The 18,604-nt window shown below is 38.6% G+C and overlaps 1 protein-coding gene across 1 annotated transcript; it reads left to right on the top strand.

Moving 5' to 3' along the window:
* Positions 1–7,507: 7,507 nt before the first annotated feature.
* LOC139724050 (metabotropic glutamate receptor 7-like) lies at positions 7,508–17,805 on the top strand (the record flags this gene model as incomplete). Its single annotated transcript, XM_071635252.1, has 3 exons — positions 7,508–8,104; positions 16,306–16,482; positions 17,604–17,805. Coding segments are annotated over exons 1-3 (976 nt in total), but the record flags the coding sequence as incomplete, so codon positions are not given.
* Between the last annotated feature and the right edge of the window lie 799 nt (positions 17,806–18,604).

Raw genomic sequence — 18,604 nt, 5'->3', positions numbered from 1 at the left:
GACGAGTTACGGTGTGGTGAATGTATCATAACGAGCAGGGATAACATATATTTGTAGACAATGAACCTCAATAACAAATACGTAAACGATAACGTACCGATATAAAAATACATTATAATGGTATATACAAAAAGAAGAAGAAAATAACCAGAGACGTAAAGCTAAGAAAGTAAAGAAGAGATAGCAAAGAAACAATTGAGTAAAAAAGACAGTATTGAAGTAGATGTATTTGGACGTATACAACTGACGTAAGCAGAGGTGATGATATGTTTTCCTTTACATTGATGCGGATAAAAGCGATATCAAATCTACGAACTCTAACGTGAGACAAACACGTTGATATTGACATCCAAATTAGATTGCAAAGCTATCATGTCTTCTGCACAAATTATCTGTGAGTAGTCTATAGAATAACGATGGAATAAATGTTATAAATACCCACGGCTAATCAAACTCAAAATCTGATCGTCACAATCGTAAGAGTGTTTTGAGGCTGCTTATTCTCTTCGCCATAAAAGTCCAACAGTAGCAACAGATACGATTTGCTCCCATATCGAAATCAAGGATGAATCTTATAATCACTATAGTGCCCGATTAAAGTTTGATTTCATTTGATTTCATTTGATTTATTCTCTGTATGCCATTTTTTTCAAATACATCAAATTTCTTCAATTTCATTAACATTGTACAAAATAACAGAAGTATGAATATTTTCTACAATTATCATCATTTTCATCAATTATTATACAATATATCTTGAATATAGTAACAGGAGTTACATCATAATTTGCATACAGAACGATTGCCAGGAATAAGCACAAGGCTTGATTGTTTCGCAACCGATAATAAATAACATAACAATGAAAACAAAAAGGGGGTCCAACATGATGCTCGTGGAATGAGAGTTAGAGAGAGAGAAAGAGAGAGAAAGAAGAAGAAGAAGAAGAAGAAGAAGAAGAAGAAGAAGAAGAAGAAGAAGGGAGTTCAGCCTCTCAAGTAAAGTCAGGGAATTATTTTTTGTCTTATTGTATGTTGTTCTTTTAGAAATGATGCTACACATCGTCTTGACTTGTCTTTATAGATCACAAGATTTCTGAGACTAACGTACTTTCTATATTCGCCTTCATAATTTCCCAAATGAGAATCCAAATCCTTCAGTACTTCAGTTTACCCCCAACCATCAATTTCGCACAAATCCTGTCAAAATCTCCTGCTTTCCTTGACGACCCGCACATCCAATTAGCGGAGAGGTATACAAAGTGGGAGAAGATACACTTGGTGCTCAGGATCGATTTCAATCATTCAAATCCTTCTGCATGTTGTGTTGATAAACATCATTGATACTTTGGGAAGCATCTCGCCCGATTCCCGCCAAAGATAAGAGAATCAAACAAAAGCCTCGGTGTGATGAATGGTGAGAAAGGCAAATGAAACGAACGCTTGAGGCATTCAGTGCGATATCGAAGCTGTGAAAGCTGTTTTGTCATTCAGAAAAGCATAAACCCGATATAAAAAGTAAGAAAAGGAAAAATCTTGCACAATGAAACTCTCGGGTTAAAAAAAAAAGAGATTGGGTATCACGTTTTAAGCTTTATCTCCAAAGATTTTCCGTAATACCTTACGAAGGCAATCATTTGTGCAGCGTGTTTATTCTCCACATTCATTATGAAAAGATGAATGCGTCAGAGAATTGAAAATAGATATGTTGGAGCTGGTAAAAGGTGTATTGGGTGTATCTTTTTTTAGATTAAAGTTGACGCGGACAATTAGTGTTGCTTTATGGATTTTAGAAGTAATTGATATTGTTCATAGGTCTGCCGTTATTGACTAACACAAAATAAATATCCACGCATATTCATACAAAGAAACTCGAAAGAGAAACATTCGTCAAACAAGGAACAGCCCATTTCTTTAGCAATGTATCAAAGTCGCATCTACCCACGCATTCGCATCACGGACATTATTGATATGCAATGGAAATGTCCTTTCTCCCATTAATACCTGTACTACTCCGCTCAACCATCTCATACTATTAAGTGTTTCAGGCACGTTCATATCCCATTGATAGCCAGTCTCCAGTACAAAGGCGTACTGCTGTTAGCCAACGCCGTGTTGACGTTGCTAATTTTGCATTGAGATCGCACTCCCGCAAGCTCCATTCTTCCGTCCATCATTGGCAAACAAATCCCGGCTTTACAATCGGAAAGTAAACGTGAACTCAAGAACAGACTCGTTCGGTTCTTTTCTCGCAGAGACAGTCTTCTTAATCATATTAAGAGATCCTATCAAGAGATGAGTTCGTGAAAGGAATCTTCGTACACTTAGGAGCTCTCGAGTGTAATGCGCAAACATTTTTTGTTTTGTTTTTTGTGCAGGGGGGGGGGGGGGAAACTCAGGTGTCAAGGGCAGAAATGGGTGTATAGACCACTGAATATAGACACATACGTCGATCTTAGGTAGAAGGACAATATTTAGGTTTATAACCAAGGCCAGGGTTATTCTTAACGTAGGTTTACTTGTTTGTCTGCTTTTTTGAATGATACAATTTTGAGGTAGTGTTTCCTGGTGTTCGTATTAGTCTCAAGAATGGATAATAGAGCAGTTAAAGGTCACAGGCGAGTCTTATTGTCATATTGTCATACTATAGTCTCCTGTTTTATTTGTTTGTCTTTTGCTCTTTTTTTGCCCGCTCTAAACCAGCTGAACAACGGATGTTTGAACGTTCGGTGCAAAACATCGCTAATAGCTGGTGAACACGTGATGTGATCGACATCCTTGACACCGAGTAGGCATCAATGGTGAAAGGAACTTTTAAAGCTACAAACACGCTCGAATAAGAAATCGGATATAATTTTTCTCACTGCCAGCTTCGCAATCAATAATTTTCAAATCTTCAAAGCACCTTTGTTGTTGTCGTTGATATTTGTTTCTGTTCATTTTTTTTCCTCAAGCTGAATTCAACATCCTCTTCTACGAGATCGCCATTCATTTATACAAATTTTGCATTCACATTGAAAGAATATGTACATCAGCGAGAGACGTTTGATTTACTGATTTCACTAAAGATCTGCTCGATATTATATGCGCCTCCCTGACACGCTGATTTGCGCGTGTCCTTTTTCGTCTTTGATTGACTATGCCGGTGCAATCAGTGATAGTGATAAAAGAAACGTTGATGGACGACAGACTAATGTACTTTCCGATACGAACCCTATACGTCAAGTGTCTATCACGCATGATAATACAGTATACCAGATGAGACGTGGCATTTGGAATCGTTCTGCCCGAGTAACCGAAAAAAAAACAACAAAACTTTCTACGATGAGGAGGGGCCCTAAAAAGATCGCGAGTTGAATCCAAACTGACATTCTCAGGTATTTAAAATGCACACCTGCCGTTTGATATCGTTGATGCTGTTTTCAAAAAGAAATCTCCCTATGTGATATTTAGACGCCTCGATGTTGAGAAAGGCATTGAGTCAATGTCAAGCAGTCAATTACAATTATATCGAAAGGATTGACTCTTATTCTAAAATGAATGAAATGCTACTGCTAAAGGGAGGACGATATTATAAAGTAAAGAAAAATCGAGCCCAATGGGAGAACAAACAAAGAAGATACTAAGAAGAGTATTCATTGGAGATAAATGTAATTGAAACAAAAATGATAATGATGATAGTACAATCAATTACCTGTCCATAGCGGCCACCCAGGGAGACCAAAAAGTGGCCATTATAGACAGGTGGCTGCTATAGACATGTTCTTTAACATGCTTTTTCTCTCGGAGGGAATTGTTTTTACTGGTCGTATACGGCAGGTGGCCACTGCAGGTGGCCACTGCAGACAGGTGGCCGCTAAGAAAGGTTTTACTGTGATATAATACCTGAGGTAATGATAATGAAAACATTGTTGATCCAGTGATGATGGCCACACAAAGGCATACTCAATCTTTGTTTTTTTTAATCCAAATTTCACAGAAATTGTACTGCGTTTTAGGTCTTTTTTCTTTTTGTCCAGTTCTTCACGGAATATACTCGGTTAGCTGAGATATTACTAGTACATGGTTAGTTTGCTTGGTACCAACACAGCCCACACCTTTCGCACAGTGCTTTGACATTAGACCAATCTACATCAATGCATCTATATTAAAACCAGACAATATGTTTTTCCCCGGAGGACGCAGAAAAAGGCAGCTCTATGAATCTGTTCCTCTCAGATGCACTTGAATACCTGCATTCACTTTCATTGATTGATTGATTGATTGACTGACAAAAAAATAATTGTATACATTGAATAATTGAATTGTTTGAATCTAACAGTTTAAAGGGGATGGCTAGTAACTGATCAGTGGGAATCAGTGGGAAAGCTGGAGGATGATTGTTCCAATCCTTGTGGGATTCATTTAAGAGTACACTATATATCTATTCTTGTGTGAAAATTATTTGCTTCAGAATGGTCTCATATTCAAGTAATGTGCAGTTTAATGTTTTTAGGTAAGCGTCCCTGGTCAGTGACGGGGCATTAATCTGCACATTACTTGAATATGAGCCCGTTCTGAAGCAAATAATTTTCACACAACAGTAGATATATAATGTACTCTTAAATAAATCCCACAAGGATTGGAACAATCATCCCTCAGCATTCCCACTGATTCCCACTGATCGGTTACTAGCCATCCCCTTTAAAGAGGTCAGTGATTAATTAAAGTGTACGACATTATTTACAGAGTATTACAACATGAACACGGGCAGGTGTATACCTTATATGCATAGTGATATGCAAACTTAATAATCGCCAAGTACCTCCCGTTCAAAAGACAAATTAAACAACTCTAAATATAACAGAAATACAGGAGAACATCATCATAAGCATGTATCGGCATCTGTGGTTACTACGTCTGGCAATCGTTGGTAAAGCTTTCTGGTTATTAAAAACAATCTTAGTCACAATATTATGCCTAATTTTGGATTTAAGTCTAATCGTATGATTTGACCCTTGAGCATGGCCTCTCTACAACGAGAAGAGACGGTGGTTATTTTGCGCTTTTAATTTCAAAGGTATTGTTTACCATTGGAAGCAATGATGTAAAAAAAGTTCGAGTTATCACATTTGATGAATGTGTGTAGGTCACTTGTATCACAAAACATCCTAACATATGAACATTTTGAAATAAAGCCTATATAAGGAGATATCACTATTTTTCTCAATAAGCCATAACTGCAGACGGTTTATTCTAGAAACAATCTTAGCAAAATAAGCTGCTGAAAACTGCTTACCCAATAGTGGCGAGCCAATGGAGTATCAAAATGGAGTTAAAAGGGGCCTGAGCTTTCGATCCTAGCAGAATCTCGCCTCTGAAGAAGATTCTGCTTAGATCGAAAGCTCAGGTTCCTTTTGACTCCATAGAAACAATTTTATCGTAACTAATGTTCACATTTTGTATATTTTTAAACAATTATACTTAACATTGATTATACTGATGAACATTTTTACATTGTTTGTTTCTATCCCTAACTCACATTTTAGAACTATTTTGAAGCACTAAAGCCGGGTTGTTGTTTCATCTGCAAATAGTGAATAATGCCTTTAAACGGGTCTCTCCTCCCTGCTTTTAAACGAGCAATTTGGCAACTATACTCCTCGTATAGCGTCTTTGACGTCGGGCATATATAGTTGGACCAAATGATCTGCGTGATATATGCATCATTTCCGATAAAAATACATGTAGCCTATAAGTGTATATTTGCTTCTGTGTTTGTGTGGCTGTTATGAGTGTGTGCGTTTGTGTGTGTGATGTGAATGCGTATGTGTGTGTGAATGTGTGTGTGTGTGTGTGTGTGTGTGTGTGTGTGTGCGTTTCCGTCATCCGTTTCATGGACAGCTGAATGGTGTCCATTTATGTACTCAAACCCCTGTAGAATCCCAATCTTTCGAAATGGAGTCCATGACATGACAAAGTGTTTTATTGCAACCTTGGCCGAATTACAACTTGGTTGTCATGGTAATATATTATTCAGCTACTAGTACCATCGGCGATTTCATTTTCCACCCAGTAAGGGCCTACACTGATAAATGATGATATTTTCTGCATATATCGTATATGAGATGGTTTGCTAATCAGTTAGCGCCGATGGAATCATTATTGTGCCAATTCGGGCTGAATTTATACCATGATTGAGATTGACTATAAATGTAGTAAATAGTAAATTATGTATAAGTTTTCCTCTCGCATTTTTTATATTATCTACCTTCGACCGAGGATGTTATATTCTTTCTGTGGGGCACAGATCATAATTTTAGCATGTAATGGTAAGATTCACCCCTCTATCTAATCGAGTGAGTTCGTGACGTCATTGCTAGAACCTCTTGAAGTCATTAGCTCACGTGACGTGACCAGCGCGGTTCTTAGGACGCTACTTGCGGACACTTCTACTGATCACGTGGTTGTGGTCACGCAGCATGAAATAATAACAACAACAGCAATTTTGTCATTTTGTGGCGAATTGCCATGAGAGTTCTTCGCGATTTTTTTCCCCGACGTCTTGCGAGGGTTCTTCGATCACCGCAATGAGCTAAATCACATCATACACCATTTCGATTCGCAAGTCGTGTGAAGTTAACCAACAGGTGTAAAGCGTCTGAATGTTACGCCACAAGCGGACAATGACTTTCGGATATCCATCGGTCCAATGATGTCTTTTCCTCTCTCCCTACTCTCTTCCTATCTTTTTTTCTCTCTTTCTGTCTCAGCCTTCCTGCCCCACCTACCTGCTTAACCAAAAAGAAACGAAATTTTGAAAAGAAGATAGCACTTTAGAGTACAGTTTTGGTCACAACGTGGGAATCTCAAGATGGCTCGTATACATGCAGTGTACATGTATGTGAGTGTGTGTGTGTGTGGGGGGGGGGGGGGATGGGATGTGAAGTGAAGTCTGAGCCATCACGTTCTCAGTGTTTAATTCGTGTTTTTTTCCTTTTAAGTGTCATTAATTCAATTTGATGGTAGACATCAAGTCAAGGAGTTGAATGGAACGACAAAACATGTATCCCCAAGTTACTTCCAAGTGAATTCTACTTCAGAAAAGTAAGGGTAGACAACCTGTAATAAAAATATCAAGTAGACCTGTTAGGATACGATTACTTTTGTGCGTTGATCGAAAAAAACAAACAAACAAACAAACCCTACACTGTGCATGTATGGCGCCATACAAATGATGTGGATCATCATCATCATCATCATGTGGCTGCTGCAAATACGCACGGGAGTCAATGCACTATGCCACTCTAAGTTATAAATGCATTTGATTCTTTACATTTAGTGCACCATCTCTTTGTAGTGATAGATATTAATACATAATTATGAACCAGTACGGGTATATAATATAACATACATTGTATGTGTGGTGTGTGTATTTGAATGTAAATTTTTGAGTAATATATTTTGTAATATATTGGATATCTTTGCAGTGGCTCTCCAGTGACTGATTGGTCTGAGGCCATCTGCCATCATGACTACCATCCACGATCTTGACATCGGCAAGGTGTTCGTCATCATGCTCCCCATCGTGGTCTGTTTTCTGATGTCGGCGATGTCGCCTGTCCACGCCGCCGGGCTTCCCCACGCCACGGATATCAGCTACACGGAGTGGGGCGACATCAACCTCGGGGGCCTCTTCCCGATGCACTTGTACCAAGAGAACGTCCAAGATTGCGGCGAGCTACGCTCGCTCGACGCGCTCAAGCGCGTAGAGGCCATGGCTTACATGATCCGACGCGTGAATGCGAATAAAACCATCCTGCCCAACATCACGCTGGGGTACGAGATCTACGACACGTGCTCGTACAGCGCGCCTGCGCTGCGCCAGTCGCTGAAGATGATCCCTTCTCAGCGCCAAGTGTCGCAGTGCGCGCTCAACTCGTCGGATCCCTTGCCACCCATCATGGGCGTGGTCGGCGCGCAGCGGAGCGCGTCGAGTTTGCAAGCCGCCATCCTGTTCGGACTGTATTCCATCCCACAGGTGAGCTACCTGTCTACCAGTGACGAGCTGAGCAACGCCGACAGATACCCGTACTTCTTGAGGACAGTTCCTCCAGATCGCTTCCAGGTGAGACTTTTCGATCATGTTCAACCATCATTCATTCATTCATTTCATCTTTCATTCATGCATTCATTTTGTCCATTTCCAACAGAAACATAGACATAATACATAGCTTACATCACAATACATAATAAAACATAAATCAACAAGATATCATACCCTTATTTTTCTCCACCCCATCTCTATTGTGTTCAGTGTAAATTTATTACTGCATTAGTGTTATTAAGATTCCAGAATATGCTTTGATAGAAACATACCGTAAAATTTGCCTGTGGGTAATGTTGTTGTTATGCACAGAACTGAAAGCCTCTGGCTTTTTTTTCGTTTAATGCGGTCGACGGACATTTAATGAATACAAACAACACAGTGAAAAAAATAAACATATAAGCTCTGGGTGTTCCTAATGAATGCTTCGAATCTCGAAACGTCAGGGCATGTAAACATGTACCTTTACTTTGAAGTTTGATGAAATTCTCGGTAACATAATGTTCGCGTAGCAGCATTTCCCGGTCTGGATATCATCTTGTCTAATCAATATAAATGACAGAGGACAGCAGGCGTTAGAAGTGAGTGTAGTGAAGGCCATCTCATCAAGGCTATAACCCGTGAGTGTCACATGTATGTCACACTCACTTTTTGACGTGCTTAACGAGTGGCAAATGATTTATTTTTACCCTGTGTATTCATTTGAGGCACCACGTTATAACAATACACCGAACCGTCAATGCAAAGGAAGAAAGGGGAAAAAAGAATCAATCAACCATGCGTCACAATGGGACTGACCATCGCAGGTTCGGTCACGATCTCGCCTGTCAGTATAAAATGCATATTAACGGGACGTTGACAGTTGTAATGCCGCTAGTGAGGTGGGCGAAGAAAATAGTACCTCGACCGCTGCTTCACACAGCTGTTTATACACAGTTGAGGATCATACGGACGCAGACTACACGTAATGCAAATGTTGTGATGTTATGCAGCGAGATGTTAGGCATATATACTTCATTAACTTTAGCATATTTGTGTATGTGACTAACGCCTCTATAGCCAGGCTCTGATGGTATGTCAATATTCCCACATGAAGCATGAAATCAATTGGTTTGTTTAATGTACACACGCGTATATTTGTAAATAAGAATAATATATGTAGGCCTATACATATTAAATGAACATACAAAATATATAATACACAAACACACACACACACACACACACACACACACACACATATATATATATATATATGAATTATAGACATGTGTGTGTGTGTGTCTGTGTGTCTGTGTGTGTGAGAGAGAGAGAGAGAGAGAGACAGTTAATTGATAGTGAGTTAGCTATCTATAGCTTTTATCTCAAGGTCACCATGATGAATCCATCCGGGCATAAAGAAAGAGAAATTTGAACTCTTGTATGTTGCTACCCTACAAGATATTTCTGATTCGCCCCAATGACCCCACGTTAAAGGCATAATCTACCATTTGCAGGTGAAACAAAAACCAAGCATTATTGCTTTAGAATAGTTCTAAAATGTGTGTTAGGGATAGAAACAACCACTGTAAAAATTTGAATCAGTAAAATCGACGGGTAAGTATTGTTAAATATACAGAATGTGAACAATGGTTGTAATAAAAATGTTTCCAGATTAAACCGTCTACAGTTACAGTTTATTGAGAAAAATACTGATATCTCCTTATATTCTAGCTTTATTGCGAACATTTTATATGTAGGATGTTTTGTGGTACAACAGATCTACTCATATGCATCAAATGTGATATCTTGAACATTTTTTAAATCACTGCTCCCGAAGGTAAACAGGACCTTTAAGATTTCAGAATTTAAATGAATTGCTGACAGAGACTTTGTGGTATAGAATGACAAGGTTCTGCAACTGGTTCTGTACAGCTGATCCTTGGTTCTCATTATGCATATAGCAAATATCATTATCTTACATGAATACCTGAATACCATTATGATTATCAAGGCGTCTTTAACCCGTGTTAGCCTCTTCAGTGTTGCTACTGCTCTATCCTCCGGGGAAGGGGGGGGGGGGGGGTGGGCTGCCACTATCATTACCCCACATTTGCTGGTAAACTTGATTAAACATAATTAATATACAAAATATCAGAATGTTTGAATTACCATTTTGATTTGAGTTATTTAAGTATTGTTGTTTGTAATATCATTATATAGATTACTGCGTAGATATTAGAGTTAATTTTCAGCCTAATCCAGTAAAAAAAATCACGCAACCTCCTCAAACACACAGACATGCACACACACAGAAATGCACACACACACACACACACACACAAACAAAAACCACAGAACAGTGTCGTGTTCACTGAAATTACTACTATTCTATTGCGGTTAAAATGCATTTTTTTTAAGTTATATCAATATATATCAATTGATATATAGGCATTTGAATTGATAGTCAGCCTAATCCAGTAAAAAAAAAAGGACGAAACACATTTTCTTATTTTAATTCAAAGTTCAAATTTACTTCCATTTCCATCAGATAAACAGAAATTTCTTTACTATATAATAACGGTAGGGCCTATAAGCAGGACATATTTGCAATAATTGCAAAAACGTAAATTAACAAACTACATGTGATAATGAGTAACAAAATGAAGAAAACCTAATTATATATATATATATATGTATATATATATATATATATATATATATATATATATATAATACACCTATTACAATGGGAATGGAAATGGTGGGGGTGAGAATGGAAATTAATGTCAACATGGTTATCAATTTAGCGAAACGCCTTTAGTAGTGATAACAACGTTTGAAAGTCATGAAATGGTGGCTTTGTATGTGACTATAATGTGATTCTGCACACACTATCATTTTTGTTTATCCTCACATTGGCACAAAGGCATTGATAAGAAAGAGGAGACGTTGGACGGAGTCCTCATTCGCGAAAAGACCTAAAAGTGACTTGAACCCGTAGCAGTCGATACGATACTATACTTAGTGTTTGGTGTCGATTACGTTGTGTACTTGGGCTCTCTCATTTCGAGTGCTCTTGACGGTGCAAAGTAAATACACCACGCTCTAAACATGATTTATTGACATAATTGTTTTTTGTGCGACTGGACAAAAATCGAACACCCAGGAAGTTAGTGAATTTGAGCGTCTTGCATTTCGTTCGGTCTGAAATGATTAACTTGTAACTGGAGTAGTGGACAAGACTGATCCATCAGGGTTGCAGATTTTTACCGAAGCTGTTATTCGTGGAACACACACACACACACACACACACACACACACACACACACACAAGCTATGAATTACTGCAGTAATTGTGACCATTCAGGCGTGATTTCATTAACAGAGATGTATTTCATATTGTTCAATTAGCGAAAAATGGAATAAAAAAATCTGTGGCAGTCAATCATTATGAAGGATTTATCAAATTATTCAGACATTAAGCACTCTGTTCAAATATAACTGTTCTTGGGTTTGTTTTTGCCATATTATGGAAAGTATATTTCCTCTGACAGGCGGACCCTGCTGGCAAGAACACAGTGTGACTGTCCCACAGTGTGAACACAATGTGAACGCAATGTGAACACGTACGTGAACATATTGTGAACACAGTGTGAAATCTCTTCATCAGTGTTAAGTTCGAGCGTTTAACAGTTTAATCATCAGTTCACAGTGTGACACCGAACTTTACCATGTGAACACTCTGTGAAAACCGAACCACAGTGTGAGATCATCTCCACGCTGTTGAATTCGAGCATTTTCACACAGTCGACTCTGTGACCACACTGTGTGGGACACTGTGATCTTTCCAGTATCAGACCTTCTTACTCTCCCCTTCATCCTTTTAAGTAGATTACGTCACAATAGGAATTGGTCGTCAATCAGTTTTGTAAAATTATCTGATAGTTTTGCTTCATTGCGTATAGCTGTTTTAAATAAAATTTGCAGTCGGTCGGATCTTACTGTTTTTTCTTGATGTAATGGACCTCTTGCATTTCACGCGTCAAGATCCATCATAGGCTCGGGGACAATTATATTTTGTTCATTCCAACGTACAGCATGCAGACGCACGCATTTCAATCATAGTAGTGCACGGTCATGCGCGAAAGCCATGAATTCTACGCAAGTGGAACAGTGCTGCATAATTACGCACTCAACTTTGTTACAAATATATAGTAATAATGTATTTGTTCAGGTGCCATCATAGACTGCATAGAATTCAGTGAAAATGCATACTAACCTCGTTGCATCTCTCCTTCGCATCGGCCCCAGTTTCATTGAAGCCAAAGTGAGCCTACCTTATAATGCATTTGTCATGCGTATAATCTAGTATAGTGCATTCGAGGTCATTCCCAGTGCATATCACACATAATGGCTTGTATCCTAATTTCACATATGGCCATTTCAGTTGTCTATATGCTCATGAGAACTTGTAAATTACTTTTTACTGACATGTACTTGTGAATATACACTCGAGGATATGCTGCGAAATATCAACAAATATGTGAAGAAAGGAGCAAAATATTACGTGGCCATCGTCCATGCTGTGGAAAATGGTCTCACGTAAACAACTGTGATTCGTACAGCGGAGGAAAGTCAATATCTTAATGTGATATACCCAGATCGGTGTGGCATATTGCAGGAAAAATTGCTTGTATGGAATGAAAGAACCCGCGCTCGTGTTACGCGCTCGACTAAAGGAAGTAGCGTCGATTTGTTTGTTTGCGGGGTTTTTTGTTTTTTGTTTTGGTATTTCTTATTAAAGCGATGTCGGATTTACGAGAGGAAAAATATAAGAAAGAATTTTACAATATAATGGAAAAAATAGGTGTAAGGTCATGAAATATACCTCGCGCTTCTAGATACCGTCTGAATCAGAACTTTCTACTTGGGATGTTACAACCTCGAGGAGGAGATGTTGACTATGTATCAACCGCACACGCATTTTTGTGACATTCAACAATGATAAACAGATAAAGTCACATCATAATCAATCATCTAGCAGGAAACGACAAAACCTAACTTTATTCCTCCAATGCCATGTGTGCGATTTCTTTTTCTAGAAGCTTCTCACCAAGTGGGCTTTAGAGAACCCATTCATGAATTACACGAATTTGCATGTATGCATATTTATGTCATATTCATGTCAACGATCAAATTCAGCGTTTCCAATCTCTGATATAAGGATGCATATATCATAAGTTAGTGCTCAGATGTAAAAGTAAATCATCTAACATATTGTCAACTCCATAAATTCGTTATATTTTACTCGGTGCTAAACATTTGTCTTGCTGAATGTCCACGAGATTAAATATTTCGTAAGGAACGTTCTGAAAGGAAAGGGCATCATTGACCCTCTGCACATCACATTGATTTCTTGTCCACAGATATATGTGTTAAATGTGTGCACATTTGACTGATTGGCACAGAAGGGGTTAAGACAAAAACGAGGCGGAAAATGATAACGAGAGAAAGAAGAGGAAACTGAAGACAAAGGTGAGAAAGAAAACAACAAGAAGAGAAATCAGTAGAGAAAACACTAAAAAGAATAACCAAAAAAATTGAATGAAAAAAAAAGGAAAAATATAAAAGGATTAGAAAAAAAATCATGCTAAAAACGCGCAAAAAGGCGTTAAAATATATGAAAAAGAGATTTTATCTAGTGAAAAGCGAGAAAAGACAAAAAACAAAAATAAAAAGCAAACCCAGAGATGTTAAAAGCAGCTCTTTCAGCAGAACCAGTGATTGACAGTGACTTTTCCCGCCAGGTCTAATTTTAACCGTACAATGGCGAACATGGGGTGGGTGATATGATAATTGCGTTTTACCCTCTTTCTGTCACTATGTCACATTTATGTCTCTCTTAGAATATATTGCGTGTCGTCTGCAGGCCTTTGTATAGTCCTCTGGCTACAAATCAGAAATCCGTGTCTGAGCCATGTCTTCAAACTCCTTTTCTGGGGCACGCTTGAACATAAAACGGCGTCAAACAATGTCAAACGCATGGCTAGAGTCTGGATCATGATCGTCGACCACTTTCAGGATTTATGACAGCTTATCATGCTTATGACGCTATTAAAAAAAGAGATGTATTGACGCCGTGCATTTATGGAGTGTGTTAAGTGTGTCAAGATGAACGGGCGGGAACGGGTTGGAAATCATCAAGCACGATGGTGGGATTATCTTTTTATTTCGAATTATATGGCTGTAACCGTCGAAGCAAAGTCGGCGTGATGCAATTATACACAATATATAACTAGCAACGTTGCCAATATTATGGGTCAGTTGTGATATTTGCTATATTTGTTGCCGTTGCAGCAGAATTAAAAATTAGAAGTTCCATTGTTATAATAATTCCCTTGGTGGTGATAAATCCACATGAATCCAGCTGTTACATCCCAATCAACGTATACAGCAATTGAATCACAGAAATGAAAGAAAATTAATTTTTCTTTTGGACATCAACACAGGCAAAGTGGACAAGTCATGATAGTCATTATTGAAAATCAAATAAATCAATGCGCGTTCCTTCCAAAAGGCAAATAAAAACGCCTATGTGAATAAAATGGAGATATTATCGTATTAAAGAGCAGTAGTCTATTGCACCAGCCACTAATTTCTACAAAGTCTTTAAATAGCAGGAAACGTCTTTACATGTAACACTAACGTTACCGTATAAAACACACATGCGCGCCCACACACACACACACACACACACACACACACACACACACACAAACAAACACACACACAGACACACGGACACACAGAAATTACAATCAATATAGATAGACATGATTAGGTAGTTAGATAAATATATTACTAAAACTGTCACAAAGAGATCAGTGTATAGGACTCAACACACAAATCTATCCGCTATGAAATTTATCTCTTTTCCTGTCAGCGTCTTGTGTGACAGCAATCTTGGCAGCTTCCATTGTCAAAATATTCCCACTGCTATTCGAAAACTATAACCCCCTGACATGTTTAGTGGCAAACTACCTTTTAGATACACTGTACTCTTTCTTTTGTGAATAATCATTCTTTGAGCGGGCATAATCCACAAATTGCATAGGGACCCAAATTCAGAATAAAAAACATAATTTTTGCACTGTTATAAGAAGGGATGGTACAGCTTCGGTTGAGTTGGGACTTAGGTTTCCAACGTTTTTCAACGATAATTTTTTTTTTTAGATAATTAGAAAGCTCTCATGAAATATGAAAGAGCATAAAATTTTAAGAGGATTTCTAAGTTTATTTCATGAAAATTGTTTTTTAAATGACTGAAATATCCAAAATAAAGCGATCCTAATGAAAGATGGGACCCAAAGTTTATTAGGATCGTTTTGTTTTACTTTTTTTTTATATCTCAGCTATTTCAAAACCGATTTTCGTCATAAACTTTGAATACCTCTTAGAATTGCATGCTCAATAAAATTTCATGAAGTGGTTTTTAAGTATCTCGCGAAAAGTTAAAAGCTGAATCCTCACCCCGACCACGTGACGACCAATAGGCCTACTATACCATCCCTTAAGCAGTGAGCTAAGACTTTCAGGGGGAAAAAAAGCTTTGAAAGACTCATTTAAAAAAAGTTTTCGAGTCTTTTCACCACGTTGAGCAAGGAACTTCCAACTCACTCATCCATCTTCATCGCTTACCACGATTTTCTCCTGGTTCAACGTATGCATTTTCTTTAATTTGGACTCTGTTCATTTATTACGTTTTGCAGCTGAATTTGAATTAAAGTGAATTAGACATTCATGCCCTAACTTTATGCACGTGTTACTCGATATCGGCTTTAAAAAGGAAGATGTACTTTGCTCGTCAACATACAGTTAATCATTCTACGGCTTAAAGTGCCTTTAGAACACGTCTCCTATTGTCAAAAAATGGGATAAAACTCAACGTCTAATAGGATATAAGTGCAACATCGATTTCACTCCATTCATTTGAATTTAACTATATCATAGCTTAAGGTAAACATACGGAGAGTAAAAAAAAAGAGTCGAATGGAATACACGAGTAGACAACATATGACGTGATGTATATACAGCGAAGAAAACCAACTCGTGGCGTGAAACAGATCGGTATCGTGTTCTCCATAACGTCACGTCGTCAAACGAGAAAGGACAGTTGGCGCAATTTATACATCCTGGTCGAATTTCCATATTTTTGTCATTCTTTGTTTTCCTTGGTCCAGGTGAATGCGATGGTTGATTTGCTACTCAAGTACAAGTGGAAGTACGTGTCTTTCATCAACTCTGACGACACGTACGGCAAGAGTGCACAGACCGAGTTCCGATCGCGAGCTGCCGAGCACGATATATGCCTGGCGGTAGCTAGAACGATACCAGCATCGACTGAGACCTACGACGAGGTATGTGATTCTTTTGCTTCATTTTATCGATATTATGGAAGACTGTGATATATCGGAGGCCAGGGGTTTTGGTGACCTTGTTTTTGATTTTTGTTTTTCTTTAGCTGCATGGTGTGACGTGACCATTGTAAGTCAAGCTGATGAAAGTAGTTTATGAGCGCGCTCAAGCTCCAATTTCAATCTTTTTCGCAGCTACAATAATGTTTGACATGTCGATAATGATGGACCTAGATGATATCGTACAGTGAGTTCAGTTCATTTCCCCATTCTTTTTCTTTTTGCTATGAAATAAACAATGAAACAAACATTTCATCAATATAGTGACATGATTATTTCACTGACATCTTTTTATCAGTTGTGAAGAAGGACACACGTAAATTGTCTCAACTCATGCTCCATTGACTCTTGTTTCAGGTTTTATCTCAATGCACAATGGTTACTCACTTGAAATGGTAATTCGAGATTGGGGAATAAACGTACAATCGATGATTCTCGATTCATGTCACATCCGCATACTTTCCTTTCCTTCCTGCCTGTCTCTGTCAAAGTTTGAAGTTCAAAGTTCAAATTCATTTCCGTTTTAACATACATCTCACTTTGTCTGTATCTATCTATCTATCTATCTATCTATCTATCTATCTATCTATCTATCTATCCATCTCTAACTATCTATCTATCTATCTATCTATCTATCTATCTATCCATCTCTAACTATCTATTTATCTATCTATCTATCTATCTATCTATCTACCTATCTCTATCTATCTACCTCTATCTATCTCTATCTATCTATCTATCTATCTATCCATCTATCTATCTATCTATCTATCTATCTATCCATCTCTAACTATCTATCTATCTATCTATCTCAATCTCTATCTATCTATCTCTACCTATCTCTATCTATCTATCTCTATCTATCTATCTCTATCTATCTACCTCTATCTATCTCTATCTATCTATCTATCTATCTATCTCCTTCTATCTCTTTCTGTCTATGTCTATCTATCTATCTCTATCTATTTCTATCTATCTATGTATCTCTATGTATGTATGTATGTATGTATCTATCTATCTATATCTATCTATCTATATTTTTCTATATCTATCTTGTTCTGCAGATCATCCAAGACCTGTTAGAGACCCAGAGCGCCACGACCCACTCGACCGTCGTCATCCTCTTCGTACAGCTCGAAGTCGCCAAGAAGATATTCGCGGCGGCCGACGCGGCGGGCGCCCAGCGTCGCTTCATCTGGATCGGCAGTGACGGGTGGGGAAACTACGACCTGCAGCCCGTTGAAGGCCATGAGGAAGTGGCACTAGGTGAGTTTGCATTGTTTTCCTACTGTACGAGGTGCCTGGATTGGAGGGCCTATACCTTCGCTGACAGTAGCTTGTCAATCGGGGTATCCGCTAGGGATTGCTATCATTAATGTTGCTCCTCAATGTATAATTATGTGGGCGCGCGAGTGTATACATGTGTGTGTGTGTGTGTGTGTGTGTGTGTGTTTATGTGTGTGTGTATGTGTGTGTGTGTGTGTGTGTGTGTGTGTGTGTGTGTGTGTGTGTGTGTGTGTGTGTGTGTTTGACGGTCCACTGCACCGGCCCTGCACCCTGTTTTGTTTGTTTGTTTGTTTGTTTGTTTTTTTTGGGGGGGGGGGGGGGCGAGACGTGAAGTGGGATTCTTGTCGAGCATGGGTTGTGACTCTCACATCCGGGACTTCTATCTTACGTCCGATCTGACGGAGAGTGGTTTTACCCTCTTGACAAAAGTAAAGATTCCACGATAAAATGCAGCACTGCATGGCTCAGCTGGTCTCTTTGGACCTCGAAATCGGAACAGCTTGTTGTCCTTACAGGATCAGTGGTTTTGATTCATAAAGGCATTTCTAGATACAGTGAGAGAGACGCGGAGGCAGTGGAGGATCCTTCAGTACTGATTCAGAGCAATAAAAGAATTAACACACGACAATAATTTTTCTCGATATTGATGCGCCTGCGTAAGATCATGGAGTTTATCTGACTCCACAGTTGATACTGCGTGTGTGTGTGTGTGGGGGGGGGGGGGTGGACTCAGGGAAATGGTTGGATGATGACTGGGGAAGATGTGGTGGAAGAAAAT

This window comes from Diadema antillarum, unplaced genomic scaffold (assembly GCF_040938485.1).
Source record: "Diadema antillarum isolate AM-2024a unplaced genomic scaffold, OU_Dant_1.0 scf00000015, whole genome shotgun sequence".
In the NCBI taxonomy this organism is placed as follows: Eukaryota; Metazoa; Echinodermata; class Echinoidea; order Diadematoida; family Diadematidae; genus Diadema; species Diadema antillarum.
This window is presented reverse-complemented; position numbering and strand designations above follow the sequence as displayed.